We start from the raw sequence: 14,874 nt of genomic DNA, 5'->3' as shown, positions 1-14,874 counted from the left end.
GCTTTATGGAACAGCAGGGTTGAATCACACACACACTGTAGAGCAAAAGAAAATATAAAGCAGTGTTACAATGTCATTGCACACATCCTTCAAAAACAGGTAAAACTGGGAATAGAGGTTAAGATAGTTATCTTTGGGGCAGGGGTGATAGTGACTAGGAGAGGAAGGAGGGGAACTTCTGGGAAGTTGGCAGTATTCCGATTCTCAGCTGAATGGTATTACACAGATGTGTTTACTTTGTAAAAGTTAATAAACCACACACTTAGTAGTGCACTTTCTTTTTGTTGTAGTTTTTAAACCTTACCCATACCCACACGTGAGCAAATACTGCTCAGCTACTGAGGGATATGGGCTGGTGGCAGTAAGGAAATAAAGAGCCCTCTGGTCCCCTAAGGAATCCCATCTGATTTTTACCCCATGACTTGTTCTTACATTAAAGAATAGTACAAGGCCTACTTGTGTATCTATGGCCTGGACTGGACACATGTTAACATTTTGCCACTTTTGCTATGTGATTGTATTTTAGCCAAAGTGTTTTAAAGTAGATTACAGACATTGTGACACTTCATTGAAATGTTAGCCTGCATCAACCAAGAATAAAGTCATTCTCCTATGTGGCAATATCATTATATAATATAGCAATAATATAATAATCTTCTTATCCCTAAGAAAATTCAGAGATTCCCTTATTATCCAGTTCATGTTTGAATTTTCCCTAATCGTTAAAAATTTCTTTTGTAGTTAAAAAAATAAATAAATAAAAGGATCTGATTGAGGCTTTCATTGCATTTATTATGCATCTTCAGCCCTTTTAAATCTTGGGCAGTTCCTCCTTACCATCATTTTGCTTCATGACATTGACTTTTGTGTGTATGTGGTACTGGGGATGGAACCAGGGACACTCTACTATTGAGCTACATCCCCAACCCTTTTTATTTTATTTTGACAGGGCCTAAATTGTTCAGGCTGCCCTCAAACGTGTGATCCTCTTTCCTCAGCCTCCCAAATTGCTGGGATTACAAGCCTCTACCACCACACACAGCCACATTAACTTTTTTGAAGAAACCAAGTCAGTTTTCTTATAGAGTATCCCACCTTCTGAATATGATTAGTAGTTTCCTTATGCCATTTAACTTGTTCTACCCCAGTATTTACTGTAAACTGAAGTTAGTCTACAGGCTTAGTTGAATTTAGGTTAAACTTTTGTCCACACACACACCACACATATTACTATGGACTCAGCTTTTGTTTACTATTTTACAGTCAAGTACAGCCATTTTTCTTTTTAATATTCAAATTTGTAACGTATCCAGTGGTCAACCTTCCAGTGGTCAACCTTCGTGAAGGCTCCTTTGTCTTGGTAAACTACCTGATTACATCCCAAGGAAGCCCCTACCCCAGACTGGAAAACAGCCTGCTTCCTTTTAGAGGGAATGGTTTTGAAAGAACTAAAACTTGGTCATGGAATTGTGCCTAAGTGGAAAGAACTGGGATGTATGTATATATATTTTAAGTGTGATTTATTTTCATATTTTCAATTAAAATTCAGCATTATAAGTTTTTTTCTTAACCTTTAACGTTGTGCATGTATGTTTATTTTCTTTGCACATAAAATCTTGGTTCCTAACATTAACATTTACATATTTGCTTCTGTATATCCTATAATATACAAAAAAAGGGGGTTGGAAATTACAATTTTAATGCTACTACTGATAGTGTAATCAAGTTTAAGATTTATTTGAGGTTCTTTTTATCCTTAGAGTACATCTCACTAAGGATGTAACAACATCAGAAATTACTTGAAATAATTTTCTGTATAGTTAGGTTGACCATGGGTTTGACTTTAGGATTTTTTTTTTGTTTTAGTTACATTTATTAATACTTAAATATTTACATGACTGAAAAGTCAAAGTTAGAAAGGAACTTGGAAGCCAACCTGAAAGATCTCTCAGTGGCCGTGGTGAAATAGTTTTAGTAAGAGAATAATGGTATTATTTGAAACCCAAAGAATAAAATACCTATAAGTCTATACTGACATAAATGAATAAGTGAGAGAGAAGGAACAAATCTTTCTTATAAAAGAATTCTAAATAAATAAACATGAAGGAGCGAGTGAGATGGAAGATCACCATTAGAACATCACAACAGCCAGACGTCACCCCAGCTACTTAGGACGCAGAGGCAGGAGGATGGCTTGAGCCCAGAACTTAGAGGGCAGCCTGGACAACATAGCAAAACCCCAGTCTAACACACACCGCGCGCGCACACACACACACACACACACACACACACACATACATACACACATACATACATACAAACTGTTGCAGGGAGGATTCTTAAATGAATGCTAAAATTAGTGGGTGAATCTTTAAGAAAAAATGTATTTACATATTTGTTTGCATTGCAAAGTATTTACTAATTACTACGGTGGTTTTAACATATGTCCACAAATTCTTTGGACTATGTTCCCTTATCCTCCAGTAAGGACCTTGGGCTGAATCTACTGACTGGCTTCTGAGGAATAGAAAATCAAAAGGGAAAAATAATAATTTACAATGAGAAAACTGGCAGACCCCATCTTAATCAAGTGGTCATGGTTAGCCTCAGCTATAAAGAGTCACTGATGTCACCTGTCCTCTGATATGATGTGATAAGGAGGACACTTAATCTCGTGGCATTCTTCCCTAAAACTCCATTCATGGGAAAAGAAATCAAGAGACCTGCCTGGTTCTAAAACTGACTACGGCATGAAAAATGAGGAAGACTGCAAACAGATTTTTGAAGAGACAATACCAACGAAATATGGCAACTAAATGCAGCATAGCATCCTAGGTTAGATTCTGGAAACTCAATCCAAGTAAAAGCTGTAGTTCATTTAATGTTGTACCAAAATTAATTCCTGAATGTTTTATAGCTTTTCTATAAAGCTACAGTTATTTTAAAATAAAAGGTTTTCTAAAAGCTAATGCTATATATAAAGATTCAGTGATGTCCTGTTCCCATCCCTGTCCTTTGTATCCTGTTCTTCCCCATTTCCAATTTTTAATTTTTTTTTAAGTTGGAAAAAAAATAGGGACCAAAAAAATAGCAATTCTTTCCTCTTCTTTCTTACCTAGATGTTAGCATACTGTATATAACTAGCCTGCTCTTTGCCGATTCTGAAAACCTCTCCAGTCCTTATGGTATCATTTTTATTCTTTTTAATAGCCTCATAGTATGCGCCTAATTTCATGTGCCATATTCCATTCAACTAGTTCCTTGTTGCTGAACATGTGGATTTGCCATTACAAATAGCACTACAGTGAATAATATTGGGCATATGTTATTTTCATATTGGTGACTGTGTTTCTAGAGAAGATTCCTAGCAGTGGGATTGCTTAGTCAAAGAGCAAATGTGTATGTCATTTTGTTAGTTATGGCCAACTTACCCTCTGTGATAGTTGTACTGTTTTGTTCTCCCACTGGCAATATTTGAGACCACCTGCTTCTCCCTGACCTCGCCAACAGTAAATCGCCAAACTTTTGGATTTTTGCCAATACAATAAGTGAGAAATGTATCTCAGTAATAGCTTCTGGGGTTTTAGGTAACTGTTCCTCGACCCCAAGCACTGCCCAGTATAATCAGTATTGTAAACAAAGGTGTAAATTCTTAGGACAACCTTAGCTGCCCTTTAGGACTAGCAGGTGGGAAGAGGAAACCACTCAACTCTGCCATGTCACCTTTCCCATTAGAAATAAGGCCAGGTACACAGAGGAAATTAGGCTTCCAGATGAACTGGTGGGGCTGTGCCCAGAGACGGCCACAGAAGTGTTTTCTGCTCACCAGACTAACCTGACTCCGGCCACCTCTTTTGGAACCCTTCTGCCCCCATGTTTGAAAATGTCTATTGTCCCTTAGCTACTTCACAAGGGATTTACTTGCCTGTTAGAGTGGCATCTATATGAGCACCTTGTTTTTCTTTTCTCTTAGTGTGCAGCTTTTAGAGAATCTATTCTGAATGAAGAAAAAGGGAAAAGGATGAGAGAGTGGGAACAACCTAAAGTTCCTCCTTCCTCATGGACCACCTCCTTCATCCACGCCCTCAGATTTCCACACACGTGCCTGCTTCACATTGCTCAGTTCATTTTATTCTTGGATGTGAATTAGGTGAATCCTATGCCTTTTACAAGCTCAAGTGTCTAGGTGAAATCAAGTAAACTACAAAAGGGAAAATTTGATAATAGATGGAAGAGAGGGATAGTTTTGAAGCATAAGTCTTCGTAGGGGGGATAAAACAGGCCTAGGTTCTACTGAAGAATGGAATCTAGACAAACATGAAAAAAATTTGTGTCCATCCATAAAGACAGAATGGGACTGGAGTTGTGACTCACTGGTAGAGCACTTGCCTGGCACTTGTGAGGCACTGAGTTCAATCCTCAGCACCACATAAAAATAAATAAAGACATTGTGTCCATCTACAACTAAAAAATATATTTAAAAAAATAAAGACAGAAAGGAAATAAGATATGTTTAGCTTCTTCCAGCATGTTGTCTCAATTTAACCCTTTATATTCAAGAGGGAGAGAAAAATGATCTTCTAAGCTATCATAACATCTGCGATTTATTAGTATTAAAGTCACAGAGGGTGTGTTGAATTGACTTTGGAGGGTAGCCTGGGCTTCTAACTGGCAATGATATAGCATAGTTTCTGTGGGGAATTTTGACCCAAAATCAAGTGCAATCTGTGATTATAGATTGCCTGTAATGATTAGGGTTACCTATAGTATAGCATCCCTTTCCAACTTTGTGTCTTTATTTTTCTCCTAGGATTCTAAAGTTTTCAGATAACCTCTTGGAAAGAACAAGTCTACTCCAATAAATGAAGGAGAATAAAGAAAATTCAAGCCCTTCAGTAACGTCAGCAAACCTGGACCACACAAAACCATGTTGGTACTGGGATAAGAAAGACTTGGCTCATACACCCTCACAACTTGAAGGACTCGATCCAGCCACTGAGGCCCGGTACCGCCGAGAGGGGGCTAGGTTCATCTTTGATGTGGGCACACGTTTGGGGCTGTATCCTAATTTTTCTTGGAATCTGTTATAGATAGGTTCCCCCCACCACCAAGAATTAAGTTAGATACTGTAGATAAAATATCCATCATTTCTCTGTTCTAGGACAGTTGTTAAATATCCTTGTGGTTTTACTATTGTTCTGATTGCCTAGCTCTGCAGGGGTTTTTCTTTTTCTGGTTCATCATTTAAATGTGTAGACTTAACCACTGAGCAACCAGCCCCCTGAAGGAAATCCAGCACCCATTAAGATTCCAGCTGAAGTGTGCCATAAGGCTTGGGCATGAACTTCCAAGTGCTAATTCTTATGTCAGAATCCTGACACCTCAGATTCCCATCTACTTGCTTTGCCATTGGTATTCTTTGCCACTGACTTTGATGCTTGCTTTATTTTCTTTCTTCATTTAACTAAGAACATAACTTATAAAAATTATTGACTAAAGTCCTTAACTGGAACAACAGACACTATGACACCTTGGCAACTGGAATAATTTATTTTCATCGCTTCTATATGTTTCATTCCTTCAAGCAATTCCCAAGATATGTAAGTGTTTGAATTTTGTCGTAATTCTCTATCTTGTGTAATTATTACATTAATCTTGGTGGACTGATTTTAGTGTCTCTTTTTGTTTTATTTTCCAGAAAGGGTCGATTTTTATCTGGTAGATAACTATATATTTAAAAAATCAAGTTTGAACTTTGTCGAACTTTGTACATTCAAATCTTTTTTTACTCAAGTATTGACCATAGTCATATTGCACTTTGAAATTGTACTCCCTTATTACCTTCCCCATGATAAATCTGAACTTAAGTGAGGCCATAGGAGAGGTATAGATACGGGGCTGTGGCATTCAAGGGGGGCATTAATTACATGTTGGAGGGATCAGGGAACATGCAAGGGAGGAGGTGCTAGCAGTTTAAGTCTTGGGCATATAGCAGGTATAGGTGTGCCAAGATAGGCTAGGATATCAGTCCAGCCGAAACCAGCTCCGGCGGATGCAGGGGAAGGCAGCCCAGTAGGAGCCCCGTCCGTCAGGAATGGCTTATGAAACCCTGCATGGGAAGGTAGACAGACCATGGAGAGTCTTGAATGCCAAATTAGGAACATTTGACTTTAGTAGGTAAACAGGGAACTGGTTAAGATGAGGATAACAGAATTAGACTTAACAGAAAGGGCATTTTATTTATTTTTTGTTTGTTTGTTTGTTTGTTTTTTAAGATTTTGCGTTGATTTGTATGCTTGTCTTCCTCACTAGTTTATGATTTCTTAAAGAAGGAGGCAGTATCAAAATGAGCTTTGTCCCCTGGCAGAGTGACATCCAGTGTGATCCTGATTGTGTGGAGAGTGGCACATAGAAGCATAGGAGTGGGTCAGGAGAAAATGAAGAGAGAGCAGTTCCAACCTTAGTGACACAGGGACTGCAGTCAGGTTGAGGCAGCTGGGGGGACAGTGTCTTGGTCCATTTGGGCTATAACAAAATCATTTAGGCTGGATCATCTGTAAATAACAAATTTACTCCTCACAGTTCTGAAGGCTGCAAAGTCCAAGATCAAGGGACTGGCAGATTCAGTGTCTGGTAAGGTTCTGTTCCTCATGGAGGGCACCTTTGTGCTTTGTCCTCCCCTGATGGGAGAACAGTATTCCCATTCCTGAGGGGATCACCTTCCAAAAACCCCCTTTCTAGACTGCAAATTGCTGCAACTACTCTGGAAAGCAATATGGAGATTCCTCAAAAAACTAGGAATGGAACCACCATTGGGTATATACCCAAAGGAGTTAAAATCAGCATGCTACAGTGACGCGGCTATGTCAATGTTTATAGCAGCTCAACTCACAATAGCTAAGCTCTTGAACCAACAAAGGTGTCAACAGCTGAATGGATAAAGAAAATGTGGTGTATATACACGATGGAATATTACTGAGCCATAAAGAAGAATGACTTTTGTTAGTAAATGGATAGATCTGGAGACTGAGTGAAGTAAGCCAATCCCAAAAATCCAAAGGTCGAATGTTCTCTCTGATATGCAGATGCTAACACACAACAAGGGTGGGAGGAAGAATAGAAGTTCATTGGATTAGACAAAGGGAATGAAGGGAAGGGGCAGGAATAGGAAAGACAGTGGAATGAGCCCAACATGACTTGTGTGTTCGTATATGAATACACCACCAGGGAACACCACATCGTGTAAGACCACTTCTAGATACTGCCACGCTGGCAGTCAGTCTCATTGTGCAACCTCCGAGGAAACACACATATTCAGACCATGGCAGGAAGGAAAGAAAGTGTGGGCAGGACATGCATTACAAAAGTTGTGCTCATTCGTTTTCCAGAACAATGCTTATTGTTCAGGAAGTTATCTTTAAAATTGTAATATGAAAAGGAAATTCATTTCTGTGGGTTTTTTCTTATTGATATTTTCTTTTGTTTATGTGACAGTTTTGTTAAGAAAATTATTTCTTCCTCTTTTTCAAATAATTTACAAAGCCTTAATTTTTTCTCAGCTGTGTTACATTTCCTTTAGACTTTTAGAGCATCAATATGTTTATGGATGGCAAGGAGAAAGGTAGGAGAGAGAGGGACAGCATTGCAGTGAAGGTCAGAAATCCTGGCAACTGTTCCTGGGTGAGCTTTGCTAACAGAAATCAAGAGCTTTCCTCTCCCTTTTAGGTGACAGGAGCTTGTTGTCTCTTTCTGGCTGGGAAAGTAGAAGAAACACCAAAAAAATGTAAAGATATCATCAAAACAGCTCGTAGTTTATTAAACGATGTACAGTTTGGCCAGTTTGGAGATGATCCAAAGGTAAGAACTATAACTTCCCGCCTTCAAATCTTGATTCCTATGATATGGTTCTTTGTGTTGACAATGGCCACAACCCTTGTCTGCCAGCCCCTTAAGTTCCTAAAAGGGCCTTATTTAGGAGGCACTCTGCTTTGTAAAACAGGAGAGAAGATTAGGTAGTGTTGTCTGACTGCTGAGCAACCATAGGGCTGTAACACGCGTGAAGGGTCTGAGCAAAAGTCCTCCCCTTTCTGTCAGCACACCACTTCCAGGTGCAGCGGAGAGGACAGGGTCCCATTTCAGCTAGCTTCTGAGTCAGGCAGAAGTACAGGGGCTATGGTGGTTTTGGTTAAGAATGTTGAAAGTATCACTATTGCAGCATTTTCAGACCCCCCCGCGGTTGACATGGCCATGCCATGTGTCTTGTCCTTTCCCAGCGCCAGCCAGTGTCAGCAGATGATGTGGAAACAATGTACTCGTTTTTACTGCTTTCTCAAAATACCACTTTCAGGGACCTATGACAGTTTTCTTCCACCCTCATTCCCATCAAGGTTACCTTCTTGTAACCCTTAAAGCACTACTAATTATCCTTCATAACATTTGTCACAGCTTGTAATTGAATGATTGTTTTTAAGAATTCATTTTTTAAAATCAGTTTTAGGATCATAGCAAAATCAAGAGGACGGTATGGGAGTTCCCGTGTCCCCTTTGGCCCATGGTACACAGCACTTCCACCATTGTTGGCAGCCCTCATCAGAGTAGAACATTTGTTACACCTGGACACAGTGTTCTCAGGCAGAGAAGTCCTTGGTTTCCATTAATGTTCAGTCTTGGTTTTATCCACTCTGGGGCTGGAGAAGTGTGTGATGTGCTTCCTCCATCATGGTGTAGACGATGGTGTACTTTCCTCTGTGCTCGGCCTACTCATCCCTTCCGTCCCCTTAACCTCTAGCAACTACTGCTCTTTTACCATCTCTAAGTTTTGCATTTGCCAGAATGTCACAGAGTTGGAATCATATAATATGTTACTTTTTTAAGTTCTACTGCTTCCACTTAGTACTATGCTTTTAGGTTTCCATCAGGTAGAATTATATCAAATAATCACATTTAACTCCCCTTCTCAAGTGTAAGATCTGTGAGAGCAGAGGCTGCATCTGGGGCTAGTACAGTAGCTGGACTAGTGTTAGTAGATACTTGTTAAAAAATGACAGAAGAACGTTATGGGGGAAATGCAAAATCACAGTTAAAAAGAGCCAACGTTATGAAGCCCAGCACCGTTTGTGTTCTTATCTTCCCTATCTAGCTTGTTGTCTCTGCCAAGCAGTGTTTATACATGTGTGTGTGAAATGTGTAGTCATTTCCTCATTCCTTTCCAGAATTAAGAGAGGCCCAGAATGCTTTTATACCTAATGTGTTTGCAATTAATACTAATGCTTTGTATGTATTGTCATTGTTGGTAATTCTTTCCCTTGGCTTTAATTATTAAGCTCACTAACATAGTTACAAAAGTTGAAACCTGCTAGTACTCCTATTTACAATAATCAGAAATGCAGTTTTAAAAACAGTAGTGTAGCCACTAGAGAGTGTTTTCTGTGCCTGTAGGTGTTTGATTTTTACAGAGTAGTGAGGTCCTATATCCTCGATTTGACTAGCTATAGGGACACGTTATGCTTTAACATGGGACAGATGAACCTTGTGGCTCATGAGCCAGGGTTAAGGATAAAGTGTCATGCACATCTAGGACCAGGAAGGATGCAGGCTCATGGCAGCAGCTGGTGTGTGCTGTCCCAAGGTGCCTTGGAGAAGGGCCCCTTCCCATCTGTACCCACTGTTCCATCAAATCAGGAAACCACCGCCCTGTGCAGATCCAGTGAAGCAGATGTTCTGTAACTAAGGCTTCATGAAGCAGGAAATGGGGGCTGGCCGTACCGATTAGACCTGCAGGAGTGAGGAGCTCTGTGCCTTCCTCCAGCATGTGCAGTCTCAGACATGGCGTGGGAGCAGGGGAGATGCTTTCCTTGGTAGAAAGGAGGGCAGTTATTGGGGGAAGCTGCGAAAGTAGTTGAGGGAAGTTACGATTTGTGTGGAACTTTTTTGCCTAATGGTATAGTTTTATTATTAATTTCTCATGTATTCAGCAAATATTTGTTTTTAGCCACTTTATTAAGCACCAGACGTAAAACTCCTGGCAAACGGACGTATTTTTTTTTACTGCCATGGATTGTAGAGTTGAGTGGCAGGATAGGTGTTAATCAAATAATCATACAGATGGCTGTCTGGTCATAACAGTGGTAAATGCTAAAAAAAAAAGGAGAAGAAGAAGAAAGAGCATTGAAGTGCTATGAGAACCTGCTACCCAGGGATCCAGTAGAGGGCTGCTACAGAGCCTCCCTGAGGACAGGGTCTGCAGGAGACCTGCGGTCACCTAATTGATTGACTATTTGGAATACAGATGCTCACTTTGTATGGGCCTGGGCTGTCTTATGATACCAGGTGGCCATAGACCGCAAACCACTGGCACACTTGGAAAAAGATTATATCTACATTTGAAAGAAATTTGAAGCTTCTTGGAAACAAATGTTAATAAACAGTCAGAAAAAAAGGTAGCAGCCCGATGTTGTGGCACATACCTGTAATCCTAGTCACCCAGGAGGCTTAAGGCAGGACCATCCCAAGTTCCAGGCCAGCCTGGGAAACGTAGCAAAACTTAGGTCTCAAAATAAAAAACCAAAAGGACTGGGGAGGCAGCTCAGTGTGGTAAAGCACCCCGGGGTTCAGTCCCCAGTCCCAAGGGGAAACAAAAAAGGTAGGATTTGTATATATTTATATGTTTTAGAAAGTTTTCATATGAAGATGCTTGGGAAACTAGGATAGAAAAACCTCAGTCTTGCCATGCCATTGGAAATAGTAAATCGTTATACGGTCATCTCTATTCTGTGAAGAAACACTGGACTTCAGAACGAAGGTCAGCCACCTGCAGGACTCCTCTTCCCAGAGTTAATGTGTTTGTGCAGCTACTAATGATGAGCGCTGTCATCCTCAGAAAGGCCTTTTCTCCCTTGACACAAACAAGCAATTCTCTCTAATCATTCTTCCCACAGAGTGCCTTGACTGTGTTTCACGTTGTCCTTAAGTGTTGGGCTGTATAGCAGTTAAATTCAAGAAGTACCTGTTTAGGGACATTAACTAGGTATAGAGTATGAGAAAAGAGGAGATTCCATTTACAATGGCAGCAGTAAAATAAAATATCTAGGCCAGGCCATGGTGGTGCACACCTGTGACCCCAGCAACCAGGGTGGCAAAGGCAGGAGAATTTTAAGTTTGAGGGCAACCGACACAATTTATCAAGACCCTATCTCAAAATAGAAAATTAGAAGGACTGAGGGTATAGTTCAGTGGTAGAGTGCCCCTGGGTTCAATCCCCAGTACCAAAAAAAGAAAGGAGGGAGGGAGGGTTATATCTATCTATCTATCTACCTATCTACCTATCTATCTATATATATATATATATATTCTATGGTTAAACCCCATAGAATCCCTATGGAGGATGGGGAAGAAAACTTGAATATTAATAAAGGACTGAAAAGATTTTAATAAAATTATACAATCATTCAAATAGTTAAAAATCTTTATTTACCTTAGTCATTCTGTGTATTTAGTGAGTTCCCAATCAAAATACAATAGATTTACTTATTTATTTATTTATTCTGGTTTAGTTTTGGAGTGATTACTAAGTAAAATCATACTAAAATCTGGATGGTGAGGAACATGTTAAAAAAAAGAAACTTTTTTAAAAAGGAGGAATGATAATGAAACCACTCCCTTCCAAGTTCCTTTGATCATGGTGCAGAAGGAGCTAAATGTACTAGTGAACAGAAAAATGTGTGTAAGTGCAAGTATACACCATATGGGTGTGGTTTAGACTGCATTTTAAAGAAAAGAAAAATGGTACTTTATTCAGTAGACAGTGCTGAAACAGTTTGTTTAGATAAATGAAAGCTTTAAACACAAAAATGATGTCCCCCATATCTATCTATCTCTCTCTCTCTCTCTCTCTCTCTCTCTCTCTCTCTCTCTCTCTCTCTCTCTCTCTCACTCACACACACACACTAGCACAACTTACTGAGTTTTTGCAAAACTGGCTGTTATAATGTCTCCTTGCTTCAAGTTTCCTATGAAAATTCCTTGAGTGATTACATTCTTTCTAGAGAATCTTGAAAGAAACTATAGTATTTTGAAATTATCAAGTAAAGATCTGTTTTGTAAAGGAGATTCATCATGCATGTTTGGAAATAGTTGACCTTTCTAAGGATCTTTATTTTGTTTCCAATATTTTTTAAGTTAATCATCTGATTGGCTTATCTTCCGTATGGTATGTTCTGAAAATTTACCACTGTCCACAAACCTGAGTGGAGAGAGGAGAAAAGGTTAAAGAATACTTGTTAAAGGATATTGAAGAGAAAATAGATAGGAATGCTCACTTTTTTTAATGTTATTTGAGACCTGTAATTATAAATACTGTCCCAATATTCGTTTTATTTTTAGGAAGAAGTAATGGTTCTAGAGAGAATCTTACTACAGACCATAAAGTTTGATTTACAGGTAGAACATCCATACCAATTCCTGCTCAAATATGCAAAACAACTTAAAGGTAAGCAGGAAAATATTTTAAAAGACATTTTCCAGCCGGTTGTGGTGGTGCAGGCCTTTAATCCTAGTGATTTGGGAGGCTGAGACAAGGGGGATTGAAAGTTCAAGGCCAGCCTCCAAATTTACTGTGACTCTGTCTCCAAATTAAAAAAAATATAAAGGGCTAGGATGTAGCTCAGTGGTAGAGTGCCCATGGGTTCAATTCCCTGCACGGCAAAAAATACCTTTTCCATTCTGAAATCAAATCTGTGATAGTCTGCTTTCTATTCCTGTGTCCAAAATATACAGCAAGAGCAACTTAGAAGAGGAAAAGTTTATTTTGGCTCACAGTTTCAGAAGTTTAGTCCATGGTTAGCTGACTCCATTGCTTTAGGCATGAGGTGATGCAGAACATTTTGGCTGAAAGGCTCAGCAAAAGAAATCTGCTCAGCTCTTGACAGCCAGGAAGCAAAGAGAAAGAGGGAGGAGGAAGGAAGGGAGGAAGGGAGGGAGGAAAAGGAGGGGAGAGAGAGAGAGAGGTGAGCACACGCACACGTGAGTGCAATAGAGAGGCGAGCACCCTCATATGACAAAAGCTCTGCTTGCCATGGGACAAGATGTAAACCCCAAAGGCACACCCCTGAGTGACCTACTTTCTCTGGCCACTCCCCTCCCCGCCAATAGTTACTACCCAGTTTAGCAGTCCTTTCAAATTATTAATTCATCATCTGGATTAATCCCCAGTTAGGCTACAACTTTCATAATCATTTCACGTTTTGCTACATTGTCTTCTGAGTTGTGGGGGGCACTTCATATTTAAACCATAACAGATCCTTTAATTTGATGATATTCTCCTTATGCTTCTCAGAAGAGGAAAACAGAAAGTTCTGATGTATTAGTGTATCACCCAGGACAAGGCTCGCTCAGACAATTCAATATTATGACCATTAATGCTGTTTCCTTTTATGCATAAACAGGTTCTGTCATCCAGTTGCCAAGTGATAGGTGACAGGAAAATGAGTCAGAATTTTTTAAATAGACTAATAAAATTAGCCTTGGAGCCAGGTTTCCCATAAATGGTGGTTCATTGTAGGTCATGTGGAAAAATAACGAGGTAGGATATGGACCCACGTCATTTGTCCTCATTTCTCAGGTAGAAAAGCTCTTTGCTGTGCTGATACACAGTAGGGCTTAAATAAAAGCTTGTTGCTTGTTGGAATTCTTTTTTCCCCCCTGTTCTTATTAATTCACCTTTTTACCTCACTTCTAGGTGACAAAAACAAAATTCAAAAGTTGGTTCAAATGGCATGGACATTTGTAAATGACAGGTATGCATGTTCATATGTTGATGTCATTAAACAGATTTTATGGGTCATTTAATCCATATCCTTCAGTATGCAGTAGAAAAAAATTAACTTGTTTTGGATGAAGAGACAGTGGCAAAGCTGGGGCCAAAGTCCAAGTCATCTGCTTCCCCACAAAGGGGTTTCTTCTTGCACAGCAATGTCCCATGGTGTGCAAAGCCGAAATCTTATTGACAACTTGAAAGATAAGTCCAGACCAGTACACTGGAATATTTTGGCAACTGCATACTTTGAGACCACTTGGTTTCTTGTAATGGTGTTAGAGTGTTTATGTTCCTTAGAATGCTAGTGACTGGGGATACCAGCTGCCCTGTGACAGGCAGAACAGCTTTTTCCTCTCAAATTTGACTTGTAGGAAGTTTGACCTCCCATAAGATTTCATTTGAAGGAGTGTAGGGGCTAGGATTTCAACACTAAAAGACCTATTTTTCTTTGGTATTTCATAATTAGCAGTGTTTGCATGTATTAGAATCACTCCAGTTCTTTAAAGAACATAGGAATTAGGAACTATGGTTGAAGTAGCTCATTTTGGTACCTACAGACTTGCTTTTTTATTTATAACACTTGAGTCATATTTAGATGATTAAGCAAGTTGACATGCAGATAGATATGGCTTCTGATCTCCGTGCATTCATTTAATCATAAGTGTTAGATTATACAATTTAAGAAGTCTTATTTTTTTTCCTTGTTGAGCTAGTCTCTGCACCACCTTGTCGCTGCAGTGGGAACCAGAGATCATAGCAGTAGCCGTGATGTATCTCGCAGGACGTTTGTGCAAGTTTGAAATACAAGAATGGACCTCCAAACCCATGTACAGGAGATGGTGGGAGCAATTCGTTCAAGATGTCCCTGTTGATGTTTTGGAAGGTACTAAGAGTGTTCCATGTTTAGATGAGTCTTCCCTATAAATCCTGAGTCCCAAGAGTGAATTTTCCCAAATAATTATCTGTAAGCCATTTTTCAGAAACATCTATAATTCTCTAATACAATTTTTGCTTTGTCCAAGCATAAAGTTTTAGTGAACTCAAACTACAGACTTGTGTTG

The 14,874-nt window shown here is 39.5% G+C and overlaps 1 protein-coding gene across 1 annotated transcript in view; it reads left to right on the top strand.

The window, feature by feature from the left end:
• The window catches only part of CCNK (cyclin K), a 28,162-nt gene that overhangs the window by 5,450 nt on the left and 7,838 nt on the right, over positions 1 to 14,874 (top strand). Inside the window, exons 2-7 of the mRNA XM_079128531.1 lie at positions 4,811 to 5,059; positions 5,519 to 5,600; positions 7,726 to 7,857; positions 12,382 to 12,487; positions 13,736 to 13,793; positions 14,527 to 14,696. Coding sequence (XP_078984657.1) covers positions 4,863 to 5,059; positions 5,519 to 5,600; positions 7,726 to 7,857; positions 12,382 to 12,487; positions 13,736 to 13,793; positions 14,527 to 14,696 — 745 coding nt within the window. The 5' untranslated portion in view covers positions 4,811 to 4,862. The remainder of the gene's footprint in view (positions 1 to 4,810; positions 5,060 to 5,518; positions 5,601 to 7,725; positions 7,858 to 12,381; positions 12,488 to 13,735; positions 13,794 to 14,526; positions 14,697 to 14,874) is intronic.

This window comes from Sciurus vulgaris (assembly GCF_902686455.1).
Source record: "Sciurus vulgaris genome assembly, chromosome: 2".
NCBI classification, from domain to species: Eukaryota; Metazoa; Chordata; class Mammalia; order Rodentia; family Sciuridae; genus Sciurus; species Sciurus vulgaris.
This window is presented reverse-complemented; position numbering and strand designations above follow the sequence as displayed.